Here is a 20,909-nt window from a genome sequence, read left to right as displayed (position 1 = left end):
CTGTCTCTGTCTCCCAAGCGCGGGGATTACTAGCGTGCGCCACCACGCCCGTCTTGTGAGACCCTTTTTCAAAGTAAAAACTGAATTAGGGCCGGGCATGGTGGTACATGTTTGTAATCCCAGCATTTGGTAGGCTAAGACAGGAGGATCAATAACTGTTTGCAGACAGCCTCAGCTACATAATGAGGCCCTTTGTATTTGGTAAGGCCCTGATTTAAAATAAAGAATGAAAAATAGGGCTGGGGGTGTAGCTTAGAGGTAGAATGCCCCTGGGTTCCATCTCTAGTACCGCAAAAAGAAAAAAATGAATTAGGGTTGGGGGGGTAGCTCACATATAGAATACCCTTGGACTCAACCGTCATTATTTCCTCTCCCCCTAACACAAAAGATTAGGACTTGTTGGCTATTTTAGTTTTATCATCAATGGCATCATCATCAATAAGCCAGGAACAAGTTGAAGCCAGGGACAGGTGGGAGGAGGGGCCTGTTAGTCTAGGGTCAGGAAGTCGAGCAAGACCAGGACTGCTGAGGTCTGAGATGCTTAGTCAGGGAGGATCCGGGACACTGGGGGGAGGTGGGGCAGTGGGGCTCATTCTTTCAGCAAATCTATGTGAGGAGAGATGGAGGAGTCAGGATGAGGCTCATAACCCAGGCAGCAGCCCCCTCCAGTTGGAGATAAGGCCCAGATCTATGCCAGCTCAGATCACAGGCCCTCATTTGTTCCATCCCTTTCTTGTTTCCACAGCTATGCCCGCAGAGACAGCCCTACCTATGATCCCTATAAGCGGTAAGTTCCTGGGGCCCAAGGGAGAGGCAGCAATGATCCATCAGATGGATAGGCAGGGTGGTGGGAGCTCAACTGTTAGGCCACCCCCCAGTCACCGCTTGTATGACATCTTCTGGGGAGGGCAAACAGGGCAGGCAAGGACTCTATACACGGGGGTATTAGGGATGCCACATGTTTTTGTTAGGAAAATGGAATTAATACTGTGCTTTTTTTCTTTTGGGTGGGAGTACTGAAGGTTGAACCCAGAGGCATTCCACCTCTGACTATACTCCCAGCCATATTTTATTTTTATTTTTGAAACAGGGTCTCACTAGGTTGATGAGAGTCTCAAAACTTGCTGGGCTGTGTCTGAACCTGTGATCCACTGGTCTCAGCCTCTCAAGCACTGGGATTACAAGCATGTGTCACCACGACCAGCTTTATTTTTATTTTGAAACAGGATCTCACTAGGTTGATAAGAGTCTCACTCTTTGCTGAAGCTGTCCTCCAATCTGCAGTCCTCCTGTCTCAGCCTCCCAAGTACTGGGATTGCAAGCATGGGTCACCACACCTGGCTTATTTTATATTTTGAAACAGGGTCAAGCTGGGCATGGTGGCTCATGCTTGTAATCCCAGTACTTGGGAGGCTGAGACAGAAGGATCATAGGTTTGAAGCCAGCCTCAGCAACTTAGTGAGGCTCTCAGTAATTTAGTGAGACCCTGTTTCCAAATAAAAATATAAAATAGATTTGGGGGTATATCCCAGAGGTAGAAGGCCCCTTGGTTTCAATCTCAAGTACCACCAAAAAAAAAAAAAAAAAAGCCTTGCTAGATTGCTGAGGTTGGTCTCATTAAATTGCTGAGACTAGTCTCAAAATCTGTAATCCTCCCATCTCAGCCTTCCAAGTTTTAGGATTATAGGAGTGTGCCACCATGCCTGATGGTACCACAGTGATTTTAGAGTTTGTTCTTCTCCCTGATTAGGTAACTTTGAGGAGAGCTTTTCTGTGTTAAATAAAAAGATTTATTCATCTGCTGCTTTTCTTTTTTTTTTTTTTTTTAATGGAACTAGGGGTGGAACTCAGGCACATTCTACTTTTGACCTACATCTCAGCTCTTTTTAATTTTTTTATTTGGAAACAGGGTCTTACTGAGGCTTGCTAGGAACCTATGATCCTCCTGTCTCAACCTGTGCTACCATGCCCAGCTCATTTGATTTTTGCTATTTTGGTGGTGCTGGGAATAGAACCAAGGGCTTCCCAGTGTTCTAGACAGTCACTCTACCACTGAACTGTACCCCCAGCCCATTTTATTTGAAACAGGGTATTGCTTAATTGCCTGGGCAAATAATTGCCTTGGACTTAGAATCATCCTGCCTCAGCCTTACTGGTCACTGGGATTATAGGTGTGTACCACTTTGCCTGACCTCATCCCCTTTTTTGTGTATGGGGCACCAGAGATTGAACTCAGGGACATTCTCTCTCTGAGCTACACCCACAGCCCTATTTATTTATTTTTTTGGTGGTACTGGGGTTCCTGGAAGCCCTTCTACCTCCGGGCTACACTCCCAGACCTATTTTTTATATTTTTTTATTTGGAAACGGTCTCTTAAGCCAGCAAGGCTGGCTTCGAACCTGTGCGATCCTCCTGTCTCTGCCTCCCAAGCACGGGGATTACAAGCGTGCGCCACCACGCCCGGCTATTTTTTTATTTTGAAACAGGGTATCAAGCCGGGCGTGGTGGTGCATGCTTATAATCCTAGCATTTGGGAGGCTAAGACAGAAGAATTGCAGTTATGGACAGCCTTAGCTACTTAGGCCCTTTGCCGCATAGCAAGACCCTGTTTCAAAATAAAGAACAAAAAAAAGAGCCAGGCGTGGTGGCGCACGCTTGTAATCCCAGCATTTGGGAGGCTGAGACAGGAGGGTCCGGGTTCACAGGCAGCCTTAGCTACTTAGTGAGGCTCTTTGAAACTCCGTGAGACTCATTTCAAAATAAAGACTAAGTCGGGCGTGGTGGCGCACGCTTGTAATCCCTGTGCTTGGGAGGCTGAGACAGGAGGATCGCGCAGGCTTGAAGCCAGCCTCAGCTGGCTTAAGAGACCCTGTTTCCAAATAAAATATAAAATAGGTCTGGGAGTGTAGCCAGGAGGTAGAAGGCCCCTGGGTTCCACCCCCAGGACTACCAAAAAATAAGTAAAGATAAATAAATAAAGACTAAAAAATAGGGCTGGGGTGTAGCTTAAAGGTAGTGTCCCTGGGTTCCATCCCCAGTACCAAAAAAAAAAGAGAGGGGGATGTCCCTTCATTACTGCACATAGGTCTCAAATCTGTGATCCTCCCCCTTAGCCTCCCAAGTACTGAGATGTGGCCACTATGTCCATCTCACCCTTTTTTTTCCTTGGTACTAGGGAATAAACTCAAGCATTCTACCTCTGAGCTACATCCCATTCTTTTATATTTTGAAACAGGGTCTCACTACTGCTGAGGCTGTCCTTGAACCTGCGATCCTCCTATCTCTGTCTCAAGTACTAGAATTACAAGCATGTGCCACCCCACCTGGCCTTATTTATTTATTGTGGTACTGGGAATTCAGCCCAGGAGTATTCTACCTCTGAGCTATACCCTAGCCCTATTTTTTTTTTTTAAATAATGTCTGGTTAGATTGACGAGAGTCTCCTTACTTGCTGAGGCTGTCCTAGACCTGAGATCTCTGTCATCCTCCATGTCCTAGGATTACAGGTGTGAGTCACTATGCCCAACTCTGCTCTCCATTTCTTAGGAGTAGCATAAAGTCAGAAGTCTTCTCCCTCTAGTTCTGCAGAGGCAGGTGGTGGGTGGTCAGGTCCTGTGGACCTCCAGTAGCTGCCTCTGACTCCAGCTTTCTCACATTGCCCTATGTCGCAGTCATTTCCCTCGTTGTGCAGTGTCTCAGTTATTGCCAGACAGGCTGAAGAGGCATGAATCTCTGAGCAGTCTCCTCCTTGCGCTCCCTTTAGGTCACCCTCGGAGTCCAGCTCTGAGTCCCGCTCCCGTTCCCGCTCCCCGAGCCCAGGCCGCGAGGAGAAGATCACCTTTATCACCAGTTTTGGGGGCAGCGATGAGGAGGCAGCTGCAGCTGCCGCCGCTGCCGCTGCATCAGGGGCCGCCTCAGGGAAGCCCCCCGCACCCCCCCAGCCTGGCGGCCCCGCACCGGGACGCAATGCCAGCGCCCGGTCGGTAACGCTCATGCCGCCTGCCCTACACCCCAGCAGTCGTGGGGGGGACCCGGGGCAGAGGGGGGTCACATCCCTGGCTCATGCTGACTGGCCCCCCATGCCCCGCCTGCAGCCGCCGTGCCTCCTCCTCTTCTTCCTCCTCCTCTTCTGCCTCGAGGACCTCCAGCTCCCGCTCCAGCTCCCGTTCCAGCTCCCGTTCCCGCCGTGGCGGGGGCTACTACCGCTCCAGCCGCCATGCCCGCTCCCGCTCCCGGTCCTGGTCCCGTTCGCGATCCCGCTCCAGGCGCTACTCCCGGTCCCGCAGCCGCGGTCGGCGGCACTCAGGTGGGGGCTCCCGAGACGGACACCGATATTCACGCTCACCTGTACGGCGCAGCGGTTACGGGCCTCGGCGCAGAAGCAGGTGTGTGCTGCCGCATGTGCATGGGGGCCAGAGGGTGGGCTTGGGCCCCCATTGCAGGGAGGCCGGGCTCCCAGGGAGGGGACAGACAGGCCACTGCTTTGTTTTGAGGAATCTCTTGGTTTGAAGGGAAGGGATAGGTACTTAGTATATTCAGATAGTGCTGAGTGTGGGACAGTGAGACAGGGCAGTGAGAGCGAAAACGGCACCTCTTGTGCTTGAGTTCCTCTGTCCCAGGGAACGGAGATGGAGACTTCCAGGAAGGGACCTGGGAGTGCCTTGGGAGGAGGCAGGAAAACTAAGACTCCCTTTGTGGAGGAGACAAAGAGTTCTCCGCAGGAGGCACTGCAGACTTGTAGAAGAAATGTCAACTAGGGACCAGAGCATCCTTCAGTTCTTGGTCTCCTGGCTGAGTGGGATATAGACTACTCAGTGGGGGTAGTGCAGTACAGCTGCTTGGGTGTGGACTGGTGCTGCTGCCTGCTTCTGGGCCTCCTTCCTTCCATCTGTAGAGCAAAGACAGCATTAACCTCATCGAATCATATGGACGTGTAACAAGTAATCCACATAAAGTGCTTAGAGCAGGCCTGCTCCTGGGTGTGCACGGTTATTGTCATCAACAATACTACTTGTAGCATGGATCACAGTGCCAGTTATACTGGGGATTGAACCCAGGGGCATTCTACCTCCAAACTACACCCCAGGCCTATTTTATTCATTCATTCATTTGTAGTACTGGAGATGAAACCCAGGGGCATTCTACCTCTGAGCTACCTAGCCCTATTTTTTTATTCTCTATTTTGAAATAGGGTTGCACTGAGTTGCAAAGGGCCTCACTAAGTAGCTGAGGCTGTAGCGTGAACTGTGATCCTTCTGTTTCAGCCTCGCAAATGCTGGGATTACAAGCATGCGACATCACGCCCGGCAGACCTGGCTTATTCTTTTATTTTGAAACTCACTAGGTTGATGAGAATTTCACTACTTGCTGAGACTGTCCTCAAACCTTCAATCTTCTTGTCTCAGCCTCCCAAGTACTAGGATCACAGGCATGCACCACCATGCCCAGCTGCCTTTTTTATTATTCCATTAAATTACTGAGGCTGACCTCAACCTGATATCCTCTCCTCTTAGGCTCCCAAGTACTGGTATTATAGGCAGCCACCATAATGCCTGACTGAGACCCTGTCTTAAATAAATAAGAAGCTGGGCATTGGTGACACATGCTTGTAATCCCAGCTACCTGAGGATCATTGTGGTTCAAGGACAGCCTCAGCTAATTAGTGAGGCCCTTTGCAACTCAAACCCAGTTTCAAAATAAAAAATAAAAAACAGGGCTAGGAGTGTAGCTCGGAGGTAGAATGCCCCTAGGTTCCATCCCCAGTACTGAAAAATAAATAAAAAATAAAGGATTAAAGCCGGGCATGATGGCACATGCTTGTAATCCCAGCACTCGGGAGGCTGAGACAGGAGAATTACACAGGTTCAAAACCAGCCTTAGCTACTTACTGAGGCTCTTAGCAACTTAGAGCCTGCTTCCAAATAAAGTATAAAATAGGTCTGGGAGTATAGCTCCAAGGTATAAAAGCCCCTGGGTTTCACCCTCAGTACCACATACAAAAAGAGGATTAAAAAATAGGGCTGGGAGTGTAGCTCGGAGGTAGAATGCCCTGGGTTCCATCCCCAGTACTGAAAAATAAAATAGGGCCAGGGTGTAGCTCAGAGGTAAAATGCCCAAAAAATGAAAAGTACTGGGGTTGTAGCTTCGTGGTAGAGCACTCCTAGGTTCAACCTCCAATACTGAAAAAAGGAGAAAAAAGTTTCAAGACAGCCCAGGCAGAGTTGGCGAGTGGCCTAGATTTGACTTACATGTCATTCCATATAGTTGCACCCAGGGCAACAACAGGAGAAAGGCTGGGGAGGGAAGCAGGGCCGGCCCACGTGCCAGTGCCAGCCCAGGTGAGTCTTGTTCAGGAGTCCCACCAGTGTCCTGAGCTGGGAGAGGAGGGTGCTGCTCATCTCCAGGCTGGGACTTGTGGGTCTGTGCCAGGGACTGGTGGGATCCTCACTAGTGTTGAGACCCTGGACACTTTCCATGTGCCCCAAGCTGGACATGGCATGGAAGGGGCAGCCAGCTGGCCAAGCCCTGCCACCTTAAGGTCACCTCCCAGGAAGCCAGCAAATGGCATCCCTCCTAATGAGGAAGAGTAGCAGCTCAGGAACCACTGAGGGTGTGGGGAGCTGTCTTATGTTCAACGGCCCACCTTTTTCTAGAGACTGAGGGAGGTGCAGGAGCAGCTCAGGAATTCTGTGATGAGGTAGCAAGAGAGGAATGAAGAGTCGCATTGCAGGGGGACAGTGGATTCAGAGGCCAGGGGAGTGTGATGTCCCTGAAGCCTTGTGGCCCTCCTGCACTTCTTCACTCTAGGAGCCGCTCCCGTTCAGGGGACCGCTACAGACGGGGTGGCCGAGGTCCCAGGCACCACAGCAGCAGCCGCAGCCGTAGCAGTTGGTCCCTCAGCCCGTCCCGCAGCCGCAGCCTGACCCACAGCCGCAGCCACAGCCACAGCCAGAGCCGGAGTCACAGCCGGAGTCGTAGCCATAGCCAGAGTCACTCACCATCGCCCCCAAGGGAGAAGCTGACCCGGCCAGCAGCGTCCCCTGCTGTGGGCGAGAAGCTGAAAAAGTAAGTGGGGCAGCACTGGAGAGTGTGTTGCCGACCTCAGGTGGGACAGGAGCTCCACTGTGTTCTTTTTGAAGGGAACTTGGAGCTGGGCGTGGTGGCACACGTATGTAATCCTAGTACTTAGGAGGCTGAGACAGGAGAATTGCAGGTTCAAGGAGAGCCTCAGCAATTTACCGAGGCTCTCAGCAACTTAGACTCTTATTTCAAAATGAAAATGAAAATAGAAGCCACGCCGGGCGTGGTGGTGCATGCTTGTAATCCCAGCATTCGGGAGGCTGAGACCGGAGGATCGCAGTTCGCGGACAGCCTCAGCTACTTAGTGAGGCCCTCTGCAACTCAGTGAGACCCAGTTTCAAAATAAAGAATAAAAAATAGGGCAGGGGGTATATCTCGGAGGTCAAATGCCCCTGGGTTCCATCCCCAGACCCGCAAAAAAAAAAAAAAAAATTAAAATAGAAGCCAGACATGTTGGCACACACTTGTAATTCTGGTATTTGCAGGGCTGAGACAGGAGGATCACAGGTTCACAGCCAGCCTCCACAACTTAGTGAGACCCCTTTTCAAAATAAAGAATGAAAAATAGGGCTGGAGGTGTAGCTCGGAGGTTGAATGCCCCTGGGTTCAATCCCTAGTACCACACACACACAAAAAAGGGCTGAGGCTGTGGCTCAGAGGTAGAACACCCCTGGGTTCAGTACCCACTACCAAAAAAAGAAAAAAAAAATTACTGAAGGGAACTTGATTCTGCCCTGGAAGGCCTTGGCCCTGACCTGTGAGTGGATCCAAGATTCTGCCCTGGAAGGCCTTGGCCCTGACCTGTGAGTGGATCCAAGGGGGACCCAGCCCTGACATAGAGGTGTTATAAGGAGGACATAGCCTTATCCTAGAGGCCCTGCCTTGGATGTATAGGAGTGCTGAGGGGTCTGAGAGGGCCATGGCCCTTGGCTCCTTGATCTGGGGGCAGTGCTGAGGCTGTGGGGTCAAAAGTTAACTGCCATTTCCTCCTCCCACCAGGACCGAACCTGCCGCTGGTAAAGAGACAGGAGCTGCCAAAGTCAGTAAGAATTTGGAACTCGCCCGTCTAATTCCCGCCAGCAGCAGTGCCCAGAGCTGGGCCCGGTGGGCCTGCAGGGGGGCCCAGGGGAGGGGTGGGAGATCCAGCCCCAGGAATTGGAGGGGGAGAGGCCTGCCCTGTGAGAACTGTGTCCCCTCCCCAACTCATTGCACAGTGGGGCTCCAGCTTTCCCTAAGCCTCCCAGAGCCTTGAGGCAGGTGCTCGCAGCCTGCCTCCCCATATTCCCTTGCACATCCCAGGCTCCTGGCTTAGGTGGGTTGTGGAGCTCTGGGAAACCCACCCAGTCTCCTGTCTCTTCTCCCCCTTCCCCAGCCCAAGCTCACACCACAAGAGAAGTTGAAGCTGAGGATGCAGAAGGCACTGAACAGGCAATGTATGTCCTACCCTCTGTCCTGAAGTCCTCTTCTGTCAGTGGCAGCCTGTAGAAGACCCAGCTGGGAGGCCTTGCCCTTCCCTGGAGAGGCACTTTGGGGACCAGGGTGTGCATCTACTTTGCCAAGGACCCTACAATCTGGTTTCCTCTCTGAGCCCTGCTTGCTGGGTTTGGGAATCGGGTGTCTGATAGAACCCCCTCAGCCATACATTCTTTCTCCACAGTCAAGGCGGATAAGAAGGCAGCTCAGGAGAAGATGATACAGCAGGAGCACGAGCGGCAGGTCAGGGCGGGAGGGGATGGAGGTGGTGCTCTTGGTGGCACCGGCCTGGCAAGGACTCATGGCTTTCTTTACCTTAGGAGCGGGAAGACGAGCTGCGCGCCATGGCCCGCAAGATCCGGATGAAGTAAGGCCACTCCCCCACCCTAGTCTCCTGTGCTGTTGGCCAGGGCCCTATCCCACCTTTGTGGGTGGATGAAGGTCAGCCCTCCCTGCTGGCTGCAGGGCATGCTGGTCCTCTGCCTCCTCTCCTGAGGTCCGTTCCTGCCAGTTCTAAAACTCCTGCCTTGCTGTCCTCTTGGCCCACGGCAGGCTCTTCCCAGGCCCCTGCCTCACTCGCCCTGACCATCCTGTGCAGAGTGGCACCCCACCCTGCTGCAGTTGCTCCCCAGCTCTGGTCTTATTCACTCACTGTTATGGTAGACCATAAGCCCTGGTCTACCAGCTGTGTTCTCAGCACCTGATGTGCTTAGTAAGTGTTAAACGACTGGACTTTATCCAGTCTTGTGCCTGGCCCACTGCCGGGGATGGGGCTTTTCTCCTCTCCCTTTCTTCTCTTCTGTTGCAGTGTTGACTGGTGGTCAGGAGCTCTGAACTTAGGTCACTTAGACTTGGCTTTAATTCCATCTGTACCTCTCTTTGAACATGTGCCCCTAGCATGGGTACTCATCCTCTTGGAGCCTCATTTGGTACTTTAAAGTGGGACAGTCCTCGCTGGGCAGCCCAGGATTTGTATCCATAAGACCTCAGCTTACCCAGGGCCCGTGGGCAGAAGGGGGCTGTAGTGCTCTGTGTTGGCAAGGAGGGGAGTCAGGCAGGGCCATGTACCTGTGGGTTGTTTCTGGCTCCACCCCATTGTTGCTGTGGGTCTGGGAAGGCACCTCTCCCTTTCTGATCTGGGACTTCATCTGTGTGACAGACATAACAGAGCTCCTACCTCTGCAGGATCTGCTGTGACGCTTGCAGCCTGATGCCTGGCATGTGGGGAGGCCTGGTGCCTAGGGCTGCTGCTCTTCTGTTTTTGTCTATATTGTTTATTTATTGCATGCCCATTGTGTAGGGGGCTTCTGAGGATGTTTCATGCTACCATCAGAAAGTGGAGAAAGAGCCTGGCATATTGGCAAACACCTGTAATTCCAGCAACTTAGAAGGCTGAAGCAGGAGCATTGCAAGGCAAACCTAAGGGAGGATGCAGGCTTGAGGCCAGCCTGGACATCTTAGCAGTACCTTGTCTCCAAATTGAAAAGGACCAGGGCCGGGTGTGGTGGCGCACGCTTGTAATCCCAGCGCCTGGGAGACAGGAGGATCGTGCAGGTTCCAAGCCAGCCTTGCTGGCTTAAGAGACCGTTTCCAAGTTAAAAAAAAAAAAAATTATATATATATATATATTAGGTCTGAGAGTGTAGCCTGGAGGTAGAAGGGTTTCCAGAAACCCCAGTACCACAAAAAAAAAAAAAAAAAAAAGACCAGGGATGTTGAGCATCCCTGGGTTCAATCCCTAGCACCACCAAAACAAAAGTGGAGGAAGAGGGAAGAGTGATCAGGGACTTGGGGTGTCACTCTTGACTTTTTTTTTTTTTTTTTTTTTGTGGCACTGGGAATTGAACTTAGGGGCATTCTATCTCTGAGCTACACCCCAGCCCTATTTTATTTTTATTTGGAAATAGGGTCTTACTAGGATGATGAGTCTCACTACTTGCTGAGGCTGTCCTCAAACCTGTGATCCTCCTCTCAGTCTCCCAAGTAGTAGGATTCTAAGCATGCGCCACATGCCTGTCACTCTTGGCTTCTGATCCTGACTGTCCCCCATTACTGTTGGTTGGCCTTTGTCCTGTATGACCCTCAGTTTGCCCATCTGCTAGATGGAGGTAGAATTCTCATTCCCCCTCATAAGCTTATTGGGAGGATTTGGCATGATCAGGGCCCTGCACAGAGAGAGTACCCAGTAAAAGGTGTGTTGGGCTTGCCAGTCCTGGCTGCTGAGCGTGTGCACATCCTGAGGTGTGATGGGCATAGAGCTGTCCATCCTCCCTTAGGTTTGTCTGGCTAGATTTTCCTGGCAGGGTAGACAGGAATTCTAGTCCTGACTGTCCACTGGTGTGTTAGGTGGGACAGTAGTATGTACTCCTTGGCTTAGTGATGTACTTCACCCAGGTGTCATCAGTGTGTTCTGTGATTGCAGCAGGTGCTCATCCCTCTCCTGGTTGCCCCCCCTTTCCCCTGGCAGGGAGCGGGAACGCCGAGAGAAGGAGCGTGAAGAGTGGGAGCGCCAGTACAGCCGGCAGAGCCGCTCGCCCTCCCCCCGCTACAGTGAGTGCCCCACTCATCCATCAGGAGGCCAGTCTGCTCCTGTGGCCAGAGGGCTCTGGGACGCTAAAAGAATTAAAGTTCAGCTGGGCATGGGTTGCATGCCTATGATCCCAGTAGTTGGGATACTGAGATAGCAAAGATCACAGGTTTGCTGCCAGCCTTAGCATTATAGTGAAGACCCTGTTCCAAAGTGTGTGGGGGGCAGCCGTGGTGGCACACACTTGTAATCCCAGGCTGAGACAGGAGGATCACAGGTTCAAGGACAGCCTCAGCAAAGTAGTGAGATTCATATAACCTAGCCAGACCCTGTTTCCAAATAAAAATAAGGCTGGGGATGTATCTTAGAAGTAGAATGTCCCTGGGTTTAATCCTTAGTACCACACACACAAAAAAGGACCAAGGTATAGCTCAGTGACAGAGAGCCCCTGGGCTGTCTTCTGAAACACACTGGAAAAAACAACCTTAAGGACCCCAGTCCAGGCCAGTGAGGAGTCCTGGGCCTCCGGGCAGTGGCTTTGCCTTCATCTTCCTTTCCTTTTCAGGTCGAGAATACAGCTCTTCCCGAAGGTAAGGAAGCCATCCAGCTCCCTGGGTTGACTCTTCACTCCCTGGGAAATCTTCCTGCCTGGTCTTTGGTGGGAGGTCCCAGCCCTGATTCTTAGGGACCCCTATGCTAATCTGCAGCCTAGTCTAGGGATGTTGAAGTCTCAGTGGCCCCAGGAACGTAGGTGCCCCTGAGCACAGCAAAACTGTGGCTTGTCTCACCTTCACAGCCCCTCTCCTTCTCTTTGCAGGCGCTCGAGGTCCAGGTCCCGGAGCCCCCATTATCGACATTAGGCAGAAGAATGGGGGATAGGGTGGGGGGGGGTGCGGGACTCAAGCTGTGATGCTGCTGGTTTCTCTAGTGAATAAAAGCAAATGTTATTTAATGACCTTCGGCCTGTGTCTTATGTATGGAGGGTGGATAGCCCTCAACCCTCAGTGCCCACCAGCCAGCAGGATCAACTGGGAGGAACTTGGACACAAGAGCCTCATATCCGTGCGGCCTGTGTGGGAGGTCCTGCATGGCAACTCGCTGTTGATCAGAACTGCTGTGGGTCGCACAAAACCTGCCATGGCTCGGCGAAGCCTGCCTGCCTAGGAGGCTGGGATCCAGCAGAAGGGCCTGGGCCTGCCCACACGTGTGGACAAGGGTGCCCGCCCAGCACTCAGCATGTGGAGGATGGGCCAGGACTCTGTGCCCAAGGGCCTCTGGTGACAGGTCCAGGCCTCTCCCCACCCTCGCCTGGCCCCTGCCCTGGCCTCACCCACACCAAGAACCGGGAACACGGCTTTCTGTGCCAGTCTTGCTGTGCCCCAGGCACTGGGGGCTGGCCTCTCCCCCAAACCGGTCTGTCCAGCCGTCCACCCCAAGGAGGGAAGCCTCCTGCCCCACCTTAGACACCCCAAGAAAGCCAGAGTCCAGGCACATGGGTAAATAGGGAGGGTGATTTACTTGCAGAAAAGGACAGGACGGTCAACACAAGTGTTACAGGCGCAGAGGACAGGTAGTAAGGAGAGGTCTGTGTTCAGGCTAACTCGCCTGCTTCGGGGTGCTTCTGCCGCAGGTGCTTATCCAGGGTGGCACGTAAGCCAAAGGGCACACAGCAGTATGGGCACTCGAAGCGGGTACTGCCCGGCCCCAGGCCGTGCATGCGGCGGTGGCGGTTGAGCTTGCTGCTCTGGGCACAGGCGTAGGGACACTGGTCACAGGCGTAGGGCCGCTCACCAGTATGTGAGCGCCGGTGCACCGTCAGATTGCTGCTGTTAGTGAAGTGCTTCCCGCAGAACTCGCAGCTGCCCCCAGGCCCACGGCTCTTGCTGGCCAACTTTGGGGTCTTCTTGGGTGATGTCTTCTCGCTCTTTGCAGGGTCAGTTCTCTGTTCTCCAGTGCCAGCTCTCCACCCATCACTGCCTGGGCCCTCCTGAGCCCCACTGCCAGGAGCTCCAGGTTCCTGGACACCTGCTGTGGCAGCAGCTCCAGCCCCCTCTCCACTGCTACATGGAAGGGTGCTGGCTGGGGCAGCGGCATGGGCAGCTGGCTCTGGAGGTGCCGTGGAGGCCAGTTCCTGGTCAGCGTCAGCCATACAGGGGCTCTGGGGCATCTGCTGCCGGTGGGTCTTCTTGTGCCGGTTGAGCTTGCTGCTCTGAGCGCAGGCATAGGGACACTGGTCACAGGTGTAAGGCCGCTCACCTGTGTGTGAGCGGATGTGTACCTTGAGGTTGCTGAAGGAACTCAGGGTCTTCTTGCATACATGGCAGGTGGGGCTACGCCGGGTGAGGCCGCTCACCCGGGGACCCTTGGATTCGGCTGCTGGGCCCACTACTGCTGACACAGCTGCAGCCACCTCAGCTAGGCCCATCAGAGGGGCCTCTGGGGCCTCTGATTCCGTCTGGTAGATGGACAGTCCGTGATCCCACTGGGCATGACGCAGCAGCTTCCAGGCCCCTGTGAACTGCCTGCCACAGCGGAGGCAGCTCAGAGCCTTTAGCTCCTTAGGTTCTAGAGACAAGAGGAAGGGGCAGGATGTTAGTGCTGGTGGGCAGAATGGGTATATAGGTCAGAGTGGCCTCCTGGACACTGGGAAAGACTACACCAAGGCTGAGGATTCTGCCTAAGGACAGATGAAATGCCATGCCCTCAGGAAACTTCCTGAAACAAGGAACATCTCTGCAGTACAGAGGGCTCCTTTTCTGTGTTTGAAAATTTTAAAGAAAACTATGTTAAGTCAGAGTGAGGGATGGCTATATTTGGGGGGTAGGGCAGAAGTTCTTGCTTAAGAGGTAACTAGGGTCTGGAGGTAGAGCTCATTGGTAGAGCACTGCTTAGCATGTGTGAGGCCTTTGGTTGAGTTCCCCAGTACCAAAGGGAGAAAAAAAAAAGATGATCACACAAATTCAGCCAGTGTTTCCTATGTGTGAGGTGCTGTGCCAGGCCTCCGCTCACAACTGTCCTTCAGGACAGGAAACAGGCAGAGGCATCTCCCCAAGTTCACACAGCTTATAAGGATAGAGTTAGGGTTTTAGTCCAGAAACCTGGGGAGTGTGGAGAGTAGATAACAATGTTTTGTTTGTTTTTTATGGTACTGGGAATTTAACGCAGGGACATTCTACCTCTGAGCTACACCCTTGGTCCTATTTTTTATTCTTTATTTTGAAACAGTGCAAGTTGCAGAGGGCCTCACTAAGTAGCTGAGACTGGCTATGAACCTGAGATCCTCCTGTCTCAGCTTCCCAAGTACTAGGATTTCAAGTGTGCACCACCATGCCTGGCAATAGTGGTTTTTTAAGGACTTTGGTTTAATAGTAGTTATTGATTACTAGGTAAGTTCTTTTGAGCCAGGCCCTACACTTAGGGGGGTTCCTTGCTATGTTTTCCCCACCTTGCAGAAGACAGACCAAGACCTAGATAGAATACAAGATCTAGTAGCCAACCTATAAGGGGCTGGGGTAGAAGCCTTGGACTCAGTGGCGAGGCCCCAAATTTGATATTTTCTCTAGATCCCCTAGGTACCATTGGTTTCCACTATCCAGATAAACTTGCCTTTACTTATTTTTTTTTGCAGTACTGGGGATGGAACCCAGGGGCATTGTACCTCCAAGCCACACCACCAGCCCTATTTTTTTAGTCTTTTTATTTTGAAACAGAGTCTCACTGAGTTGCAAAGGGCCTAGCTAAGTAGCTGAGGCTGTCAGTGAACTGCTATCCTCTGGTCTCAGCCTCCCGAATGCTGGGATTACAAGTGTGCCACCTTGCCCAGCTTCCACTTGCTTTTAGATTTTTTTTTTTTTTTTTTTTTTGTGGGTCTGGGCATTTGACCTCCAAGCTACACCCCCTGCTCTATTTTTTATTCTTATTTTAAAACCGGATCTCACTGAGTTGCAGAGGGCCTCACTAAGTAGCTGAGGCTGTCCGCGAACCGCGATCCTCCTCCGGGAGGATCCTCCTGGTCTCAGCCTCCCAAATGCTGGGATTCCAAGCATGCACCACCACGCCCGGCTTGATCCTAGACAAAGTTGGAAGGGGTGGCCTTTCTGATGTAACACCAGACCAAGGTCAAGGTCAAAAGTACAGGCAGAGGCTGGGGAAGCTGACTTCAAACCTGGCATGAGTAAAAATCAGACTTTTCAGTTACCTTGGGCAAGACACATACTGTGCCTCAGTTTCCTCAGCTGCTAAAAGTATGAGATTCCTAGGGCCCCCTCCCTCCCAGGGTTGCTGTGACCTCAAATAGGGAACAGTCAAGAGCTTTGGTCCTCAACAAACATCAGCTGAGACTAGGATACCACAGAGATGCCCTCAATCCCAAGTCCAAGTATTACTGCAGTAAATTCACCAGTCCCACCTTAACCACCAGGCCACCTTCTGGGTTCCAAGCTAAAGCTCATTCAAGCACAGCCCGGCCCAGTCCTGCCCCCTTACACTAGCCGCCCCTGCAGGGTCCAGCCCTGAATATAATCCCATTTCATTAGTCTCATTAGAGAGCTTGAAATTCATAGATTTAGCTAAGTCCCGCTGCAAAACATTACTAAAAGCTGTCTGTGGGCCAAGCAACACATTGAGCATTTTAATTCACTCTTAAGAGAATGATCAAGCCGGGCGTGGTGGCGCACACTTGTAATCCCAGCATTTGGGAGGCTGAGACCGGAGAATCACGGTTCACAGACAGCCTCGGCTACTACTTAGGCCCACCGCAACTTAGTGAGACCCGGTTTCAAAATAAAGAATAAAAAATAGGCCAGGGGGTGTAGCTCGGAGGTCGAATGTCCCTGAGTTCCATCCCCAGACCCGCAAAAAAAAAAAAAAAAAAAAAAAAGAAGGATCCTAGGTGTCCGGTCACTAACTCACCAGGGGCTTCCCAGAATGCAAACCTGGGAGATTCCACCAAGGCGCCAAGCCAGAAGCCCCTTCCCCGGCTCTGAAAAACTGTCCCAGCAACTCAGCAGTGGTGGCGAGATAGGAGGCAACCCCCCACACACCTTCCATCTGGCTTCTGTCCCCCTCCCCCAGGCCACTGCTCTCCCTAGAGGACTCCCTACTGTCACTCTGGTCCAGCACCTGGCCAGTTATTTCTGTCCAAGGGGAAGAAGAAGTGAAACCGATTGGGGGTGCATACGACAAATCTCCAGGCCAGTGTTCAGGGGCTGGCCACACCCTGTGAGCCGCCCTCCTCCTCCTCCTCCGAGGCCCAGCCCCACCCCCTCCCCACCTCCTGTCCCTGCCCTACTACGGGCAGGCCCTGACCACGCCTAGGCTGCACCCAGAGGGGAGCTAGAAAGGGGAAGTAATGTTCAGTGCCCTGCCGGTCCAGCTCAGCCCCCTGGCCTGCAGGAAGCCCAGCCCTTGAACTTGAGAGGGGGGCTGCACCCGCCAACACACCTGAGCCCTGGGAGGGACTAGGGGCTCTGAGGAGCTGACAGCCCAGCTTCTTGTGGTCCATGAAGGCAGTGATGGCTTCCAACGGGAAGGTCTGCAGGCAGCGGCCGCAGGTCAACAGATCTGGGTGTTTGTCGGTCCAGGGCTGGCGGTCTGCAGGGAGGAAGCGGGTAGTGGTGAGCGTGGGGTGGGGCCGGGGTTAGGGCTGGGGGTTCCGAAGGAGAGGGGAAACCCAAAGGTCTGAAGGGGGCCTGGGGCCCGGGCCGGGCGCAGGGGCTGCGGCAGGCACAGGGGTTCCACCGGCGGGCCCCTGGCCCCGGGGCAGCGGCGCGACGCGGAGCTTACCGGGAGGGCTCAGGGTCAGCGGCGTCCACAGGGCCCACTGGCTCCGCGCGCCGAGGGCGCCGGGGGCGGACCTGGGGTCAGGGGAGTGCCGGGGTTCGTCCCCCAGCCGCTCCGGCGCCGGCACCTCCTTGGGGGAGAAGGGCCCAGGCTCCGGGGCCTGCAGGGGCCGCGCGTCTGGCTCGGGCTTCAAGTCGATGACGAGGTCCGGCATCTCCATCTCGTCGTCGGCGTTGGCTGCGGGCTCGGGGTCCACTCGGCGGGGCGCGCTGCCGGCCTTGCGGCGGGACATGAGTCGCGGGCCGGGCGCGCGGGCGGGCGGAGGACGCGCGGGCAGTGCGCGCTGGCGGAGAGGAGCTCAGGTGAGTGGCTGCCGCGACCCGCCGCGAACTTTTACACGTGCTGGCCAGGCTGTGGCTCCGCCCACCGGGGCGGGGCCTGGCGGGAGGGGACGGGGCGGCCCCGCAGGGGCCCCGGCGGCCGGCGAACTCCAGAGGCAGGCCCCGCCCTCCACCTTCGACTCAGTGACCGAACCCTATCACTACAAGTTCTCCCTAAAGGGGTTTAGAAACTGCTTCTCCTGATCCCATTTTAGGGCCCATGAGATTTGGGTCCAATCACCTCAACTGTCTGATGAAATGTATTACCTAAATAAATAAATAAAAAAGCATAGCATCTCTCGCGACCGTTTAATGGTTTTTTTGTTTTGCTACTGGGGATTGAACCCAGGGGCGTTCTTTCTCTGAGCTGCACTCTCAGCCCTTTTTATTTTGAAATTAGGTCTAACTAAATTGCTGGGGCTGGACTTGCACCCGTAGTCCTCTTGCCTCGGCCTCCACAATACTAGGATTACAGGTGTGCGTCACCACACCCTGCTTGGCAGCTGCTTACTGATCACCTACCGTGCCTGCACCTACTGTGCACCAGGCTGTAAGTACCGTGATCGCTAGGGTGAACAAAACACCCAACAATCCCACCCTCACAGTTTAAACTGCAGGGGCGACGCTGGACACATGGTAATGCGGAGACAGGGAGTGCCTTTCATCAGGCACATGTCATGGAACAAAATAACGCCAGGAAGAGGGACAGCAGTTGCTGAGCCAGGCATCAGTGTCTGCCCTAGGCCAGAGCAGGGCAGAGTTAAGACCCCAGGGAGTCAGCCAGGGCCTGATGTACTCAGCAAGGTGGCTAAATGTAGAGGTGGGGGATTGAATTCAGTGGGAAAATGGGGGTATGTGCAGAAAGGTCTTGGTCACTGTGAGGTCTTTGGGCTTTCTTGAGGCAGGAGCTATGGAAGGGTTTGGGGCAGAGCAGGTTTGTAATCATACACATCTTTCTTCCTAGACCTGGACTGGCTATTAAAAAAAAAAAAAATGGCCACCCAGCATAAGAGCCTGCATGCGGGACTCCCTCCACTTTCCACCTCTAGCAATTCAGTCTGCGCACCATTTGAAGTGGCATCAACACCCTGCCCCACCCTCAATCCTTTATGAGTTCTCTTTTCTTCCTGGCCCCAACCGCAGCACAGTAAAGAATTACTAGCTGACTGTCCCTCCCCCACACCCAAGGCACCTTCCCTGAGGTTAGGGCCAGGGTCTGTCCTCCTCCAGGTGTCCCTTCCCCGGCCCTGAGTGAATTCCAGATGCCGATCTCCTGGAGTTCCTTATATTGTTATTCAGGTCTCTGCTCAATTGTCCTCAGCAAAGCAGAGGGCCTCCCTGACCAGCCTATCTAAAGTAGCCCCACCCTGCTGAAGGCCTTGCAAATTACCTTCCATGACCTCCATCTGTCCCCAGTTCCCCCTTGGACCTCAGTTTCCCCATCTCTCAAAGGAATGAAGAGATATCAGAACTAGAGGGTTAACCTGAGGTGGCTTCAATGCTGCCTGTGACCACCCAATTTTAAGCTCTCCCCACTCTGCTACTCACTATCCCATTGCCCTTATTTGATTAATTGATTTGCAGCACTAAGGATTGAACCCACAGGAGCTCTGCCACTGAGCTATCCCTCTAGCCTATTTATTTATTTATTTATTTATTTATTTATTTATTTATTTATTTTGCAGTACTGGGCATGGGACCCAGGCGCATTCTACCTCCGAGCTACACCTCCAGCCCTATTTTTTATTCTTTATTTTGAAACAGGGTCTTCCTAAGTTGCAAAGAGCCTCACTAGGTAGCTGAGGCTGTCCCTAAACGGTGATCCTCCTGTCTCAGCCTCCCAAATGCTGGGATTCTAAGTGTGCACCACCATGCCCGACTTTATTTATTTATTTATTTATTTTATTTTAAGACAGCCTCTCCCTAAATTGCCCAACCTGGACTTCAATCTAAAAATCCTCCAGTCTTAGTCTCCCAAGTAGCTGGGATTCCAAGCTTGTGCCACCTCACCCGGCTTCCGTCTAGGTACCTGAGTTTCTTCAACGGATATTTTTTTTTGTAGAGCCCTGGTGGGCCAGGCTCTGGACCTTGGGATCTGGTGGAAAGCAGAGGCCCATAGAGTCCCTGCCCAAGTGCAGCCCGAAGGCAGAAAGCGAATTAAGCTACACCTAGGGCAGCAGGTTTCACTTTCCCCAGGCAGGGCCTCAGTTTTACCCTTCGTAAAATACCGCTGCAGGGAGGACTAGACTGGGGCCAGATGACCTCCCTCTTGCCCATCCCTGCTACTGCACTTTAAGCCTTTTTCCTGACCCGAGGCTGCTGAGAGGATAATCTCAAGGTTTCAGGCGAAGGAGCTGCCGGTCCCACTGGGGGTGATGGGTAGGCGCGTTGGTGGAGTGGGTGGGGACCGAAGACCCAGCTCTGCCCTGAGCTCGGCCTCCAGGAGGTCTTTGCTTCTCTGCGCCTCGGTTCCGTCCTCCGTAAAATGGGTACCTCGGACGCCCCCAAACGACAGGCGGCCGGCCCCGAGGCGCGGGCGGGGCGGCCGGCGGCCAGGCGGGTCGCGACCACGTGGGGCGGCGGCGGCGCGGGCGGAACCCCGGCTCGGCGGCTCGGCGCCCGCCCGGACCCCTGCGGCCGGGGCGCCGGCGGAAGCGGGGGCGCGGGCGCCGCGGACCTGGGTGAGTACGCGTGCGGCGCCGGCGTGCGGAGCGGGGGCCCGGCCGCCCAGAGCGGCGGGGAGAGGCAGGGCCGCGTGGGGGGCCGGGGCGGGCGGGATGCCCCCCCCCCCCGGGAAAGAGTAAAGACCGCGACGACCATTGCAGGCGCCGCCGCCGCGTCCCCGCCGGGCCGGGGCGGACTCTCGGCCCCCAGGCGGGAGGAGGGTCCAGCCCGAAAGGCCAGGGCGGGGTGCGAGGTGGACGCCCGGGGGCCGGGAGGACCCGTTTAGTATAAGAAAGGGAGAGTGCTGGGTGGCTAGGCGGAATTGAAAGCAGACTGACCGGTCCCCCGGGCGGAGGTGGGGAAGGGATCCTGAGCTGGAGTTACCTTCTAGGGTGGCCGCGTTTATTTACATGCAGAAGGGGCCATGCTCTGTGTGGACGGGTCTGTACTTTGCTTAAATAGGGCCGAGGCCTTGGCTGTTAACTTGTTAGCTCCTCGGTTTCCCTACCTTGGAGACGGGTAAAGGATTGTCTACTGTGCTGTTTCTCATTTTGCTTAAAGTGAGCCCTGAGGCCCCGAGGAGGGAGAGCCTGGACGGGTTCGTTCGTTCGTTCTTTCTTTTTCTTTTTTCTTTTTTTGTGGTACTGGGGGGGCTTTCTATGGGGGGGGGCTTTCTACCTCCCGGCTATCCTCCCAGACCTATTTTATATTTTATTTGGAAACAGGGTCTCACTAAGTTGCTGAGAGCCTCACTAAGTAGCTGAGGCTGGCTTCGAACCTGTGCCATCCTCCTTGTCTCAGCCTCCCAAGAGCAGGGATTACAAGCGTGCGCCACCACGCCCAGCGGAGACGGGTTATTTCTAACAGATTCAGTTTCCAAGTTGTGTGGGTGGGTGGGGGAGGGAGGGAGATGGGCTTGGGCATTTTCCCTGAAATCTTTGTCAGGAAATCCCTGAAATCCCTGACTTTGAAAGGACCGAAGGATTAAAGGCTGTAGGCCAGG

At 53.8% G+C, this 20,909-nt stretch overlaps 2 protein-coding genes across 3 annotated transcripts in view; one reads left to right on the top strand and one right to left on the bottom strand.

Annotated features, from left to right (window-relative positions):
• The window catches only part of CLASRP (CLK4 associating serine/arginine rich protein), a gene marked incomplete at both ends in the record, with an annotated part of 36,876 nt that extends 24,935 nt beyond the window's left edge, over nt 1–11,941 (top strand). For both annotated transcript variants that reach the window (XM_080702221.1, XM_080702220.1), the window contains 11 exons: nt 746–787; nt 3,765–3,980; nt 4,096–4,386; nt 6,809–7,066; nt 8,081–8,120; nt 8,454–8,514; nt 8,739–8,797; nt 8,875–8,921; nt 11,022–11,104; nt 11,647–11,671; nt 11,899–11,941. In XM_080702221.1, coding sequence (XP_080558347.1) covers nt 746–787; nt 3,765–3,980; nt 4,096–4,386; nt 6,809–7,066; nt 8,081–8,120; nt 8,454–8,514; nt 8,739–8,797; nt 8,875–8,921; nt 11,022–11,104; nt 11,647–11,671; nt 11,899–11,941 — 1,165 coding nt within the window. The remainder of the gene's footprint in view (nt 1–745; nt 788–3,764; nt 3,981–4,095; nt 4,387–6,808; nt 7,067–8,080; nt 8,121–8,453; nt 8,515–8,738; nt 8,798–8,874; nt 8,922–11,021; nt 11,105–11,646; nt 11,672–11,898) is intronic.
• A 731-nt stretch (nt 11,942–12,672) lies between these two features.
• On the bottom strand, nt 12,673–17,154 carry ZNF296 (zinc finger protein 296; the record flags this gene model as incomplete). The annotated part of the gene is made up of 3 exons (XM_080702763.1): nt 12,673–13,646; nt 16,524–16,673; nt 16,866–17,154. 3 exons carry the CDS (start codon nt 17,152–17,154, stop codon nt 12,673–12,675), a joined length of 1,413 nt encoding a protein of 470 aa, XP_080558889.1.
• Between the last annotated feature and the right edge of the window lie 3,755 nt (nt 17,155–20,909).

Source organism: Muscardinus avellanarius (assembly GCF_963383645.1).
Source record: "Muscardinus avellanarius genome assembly, chromosome: 10".
Classification (NCBI taxonomy): domain Eukaryota; kingdom Metazoa; phylum Chordata; class Mammalia; order Rodentia; family Gliridae; genus Muscardinus; species Muscardinus avellanarius.
Note: the sequence above shows the minus strand (reverse complement) of the source record. Positions and strands in the feature narration are given on the sequence as shown.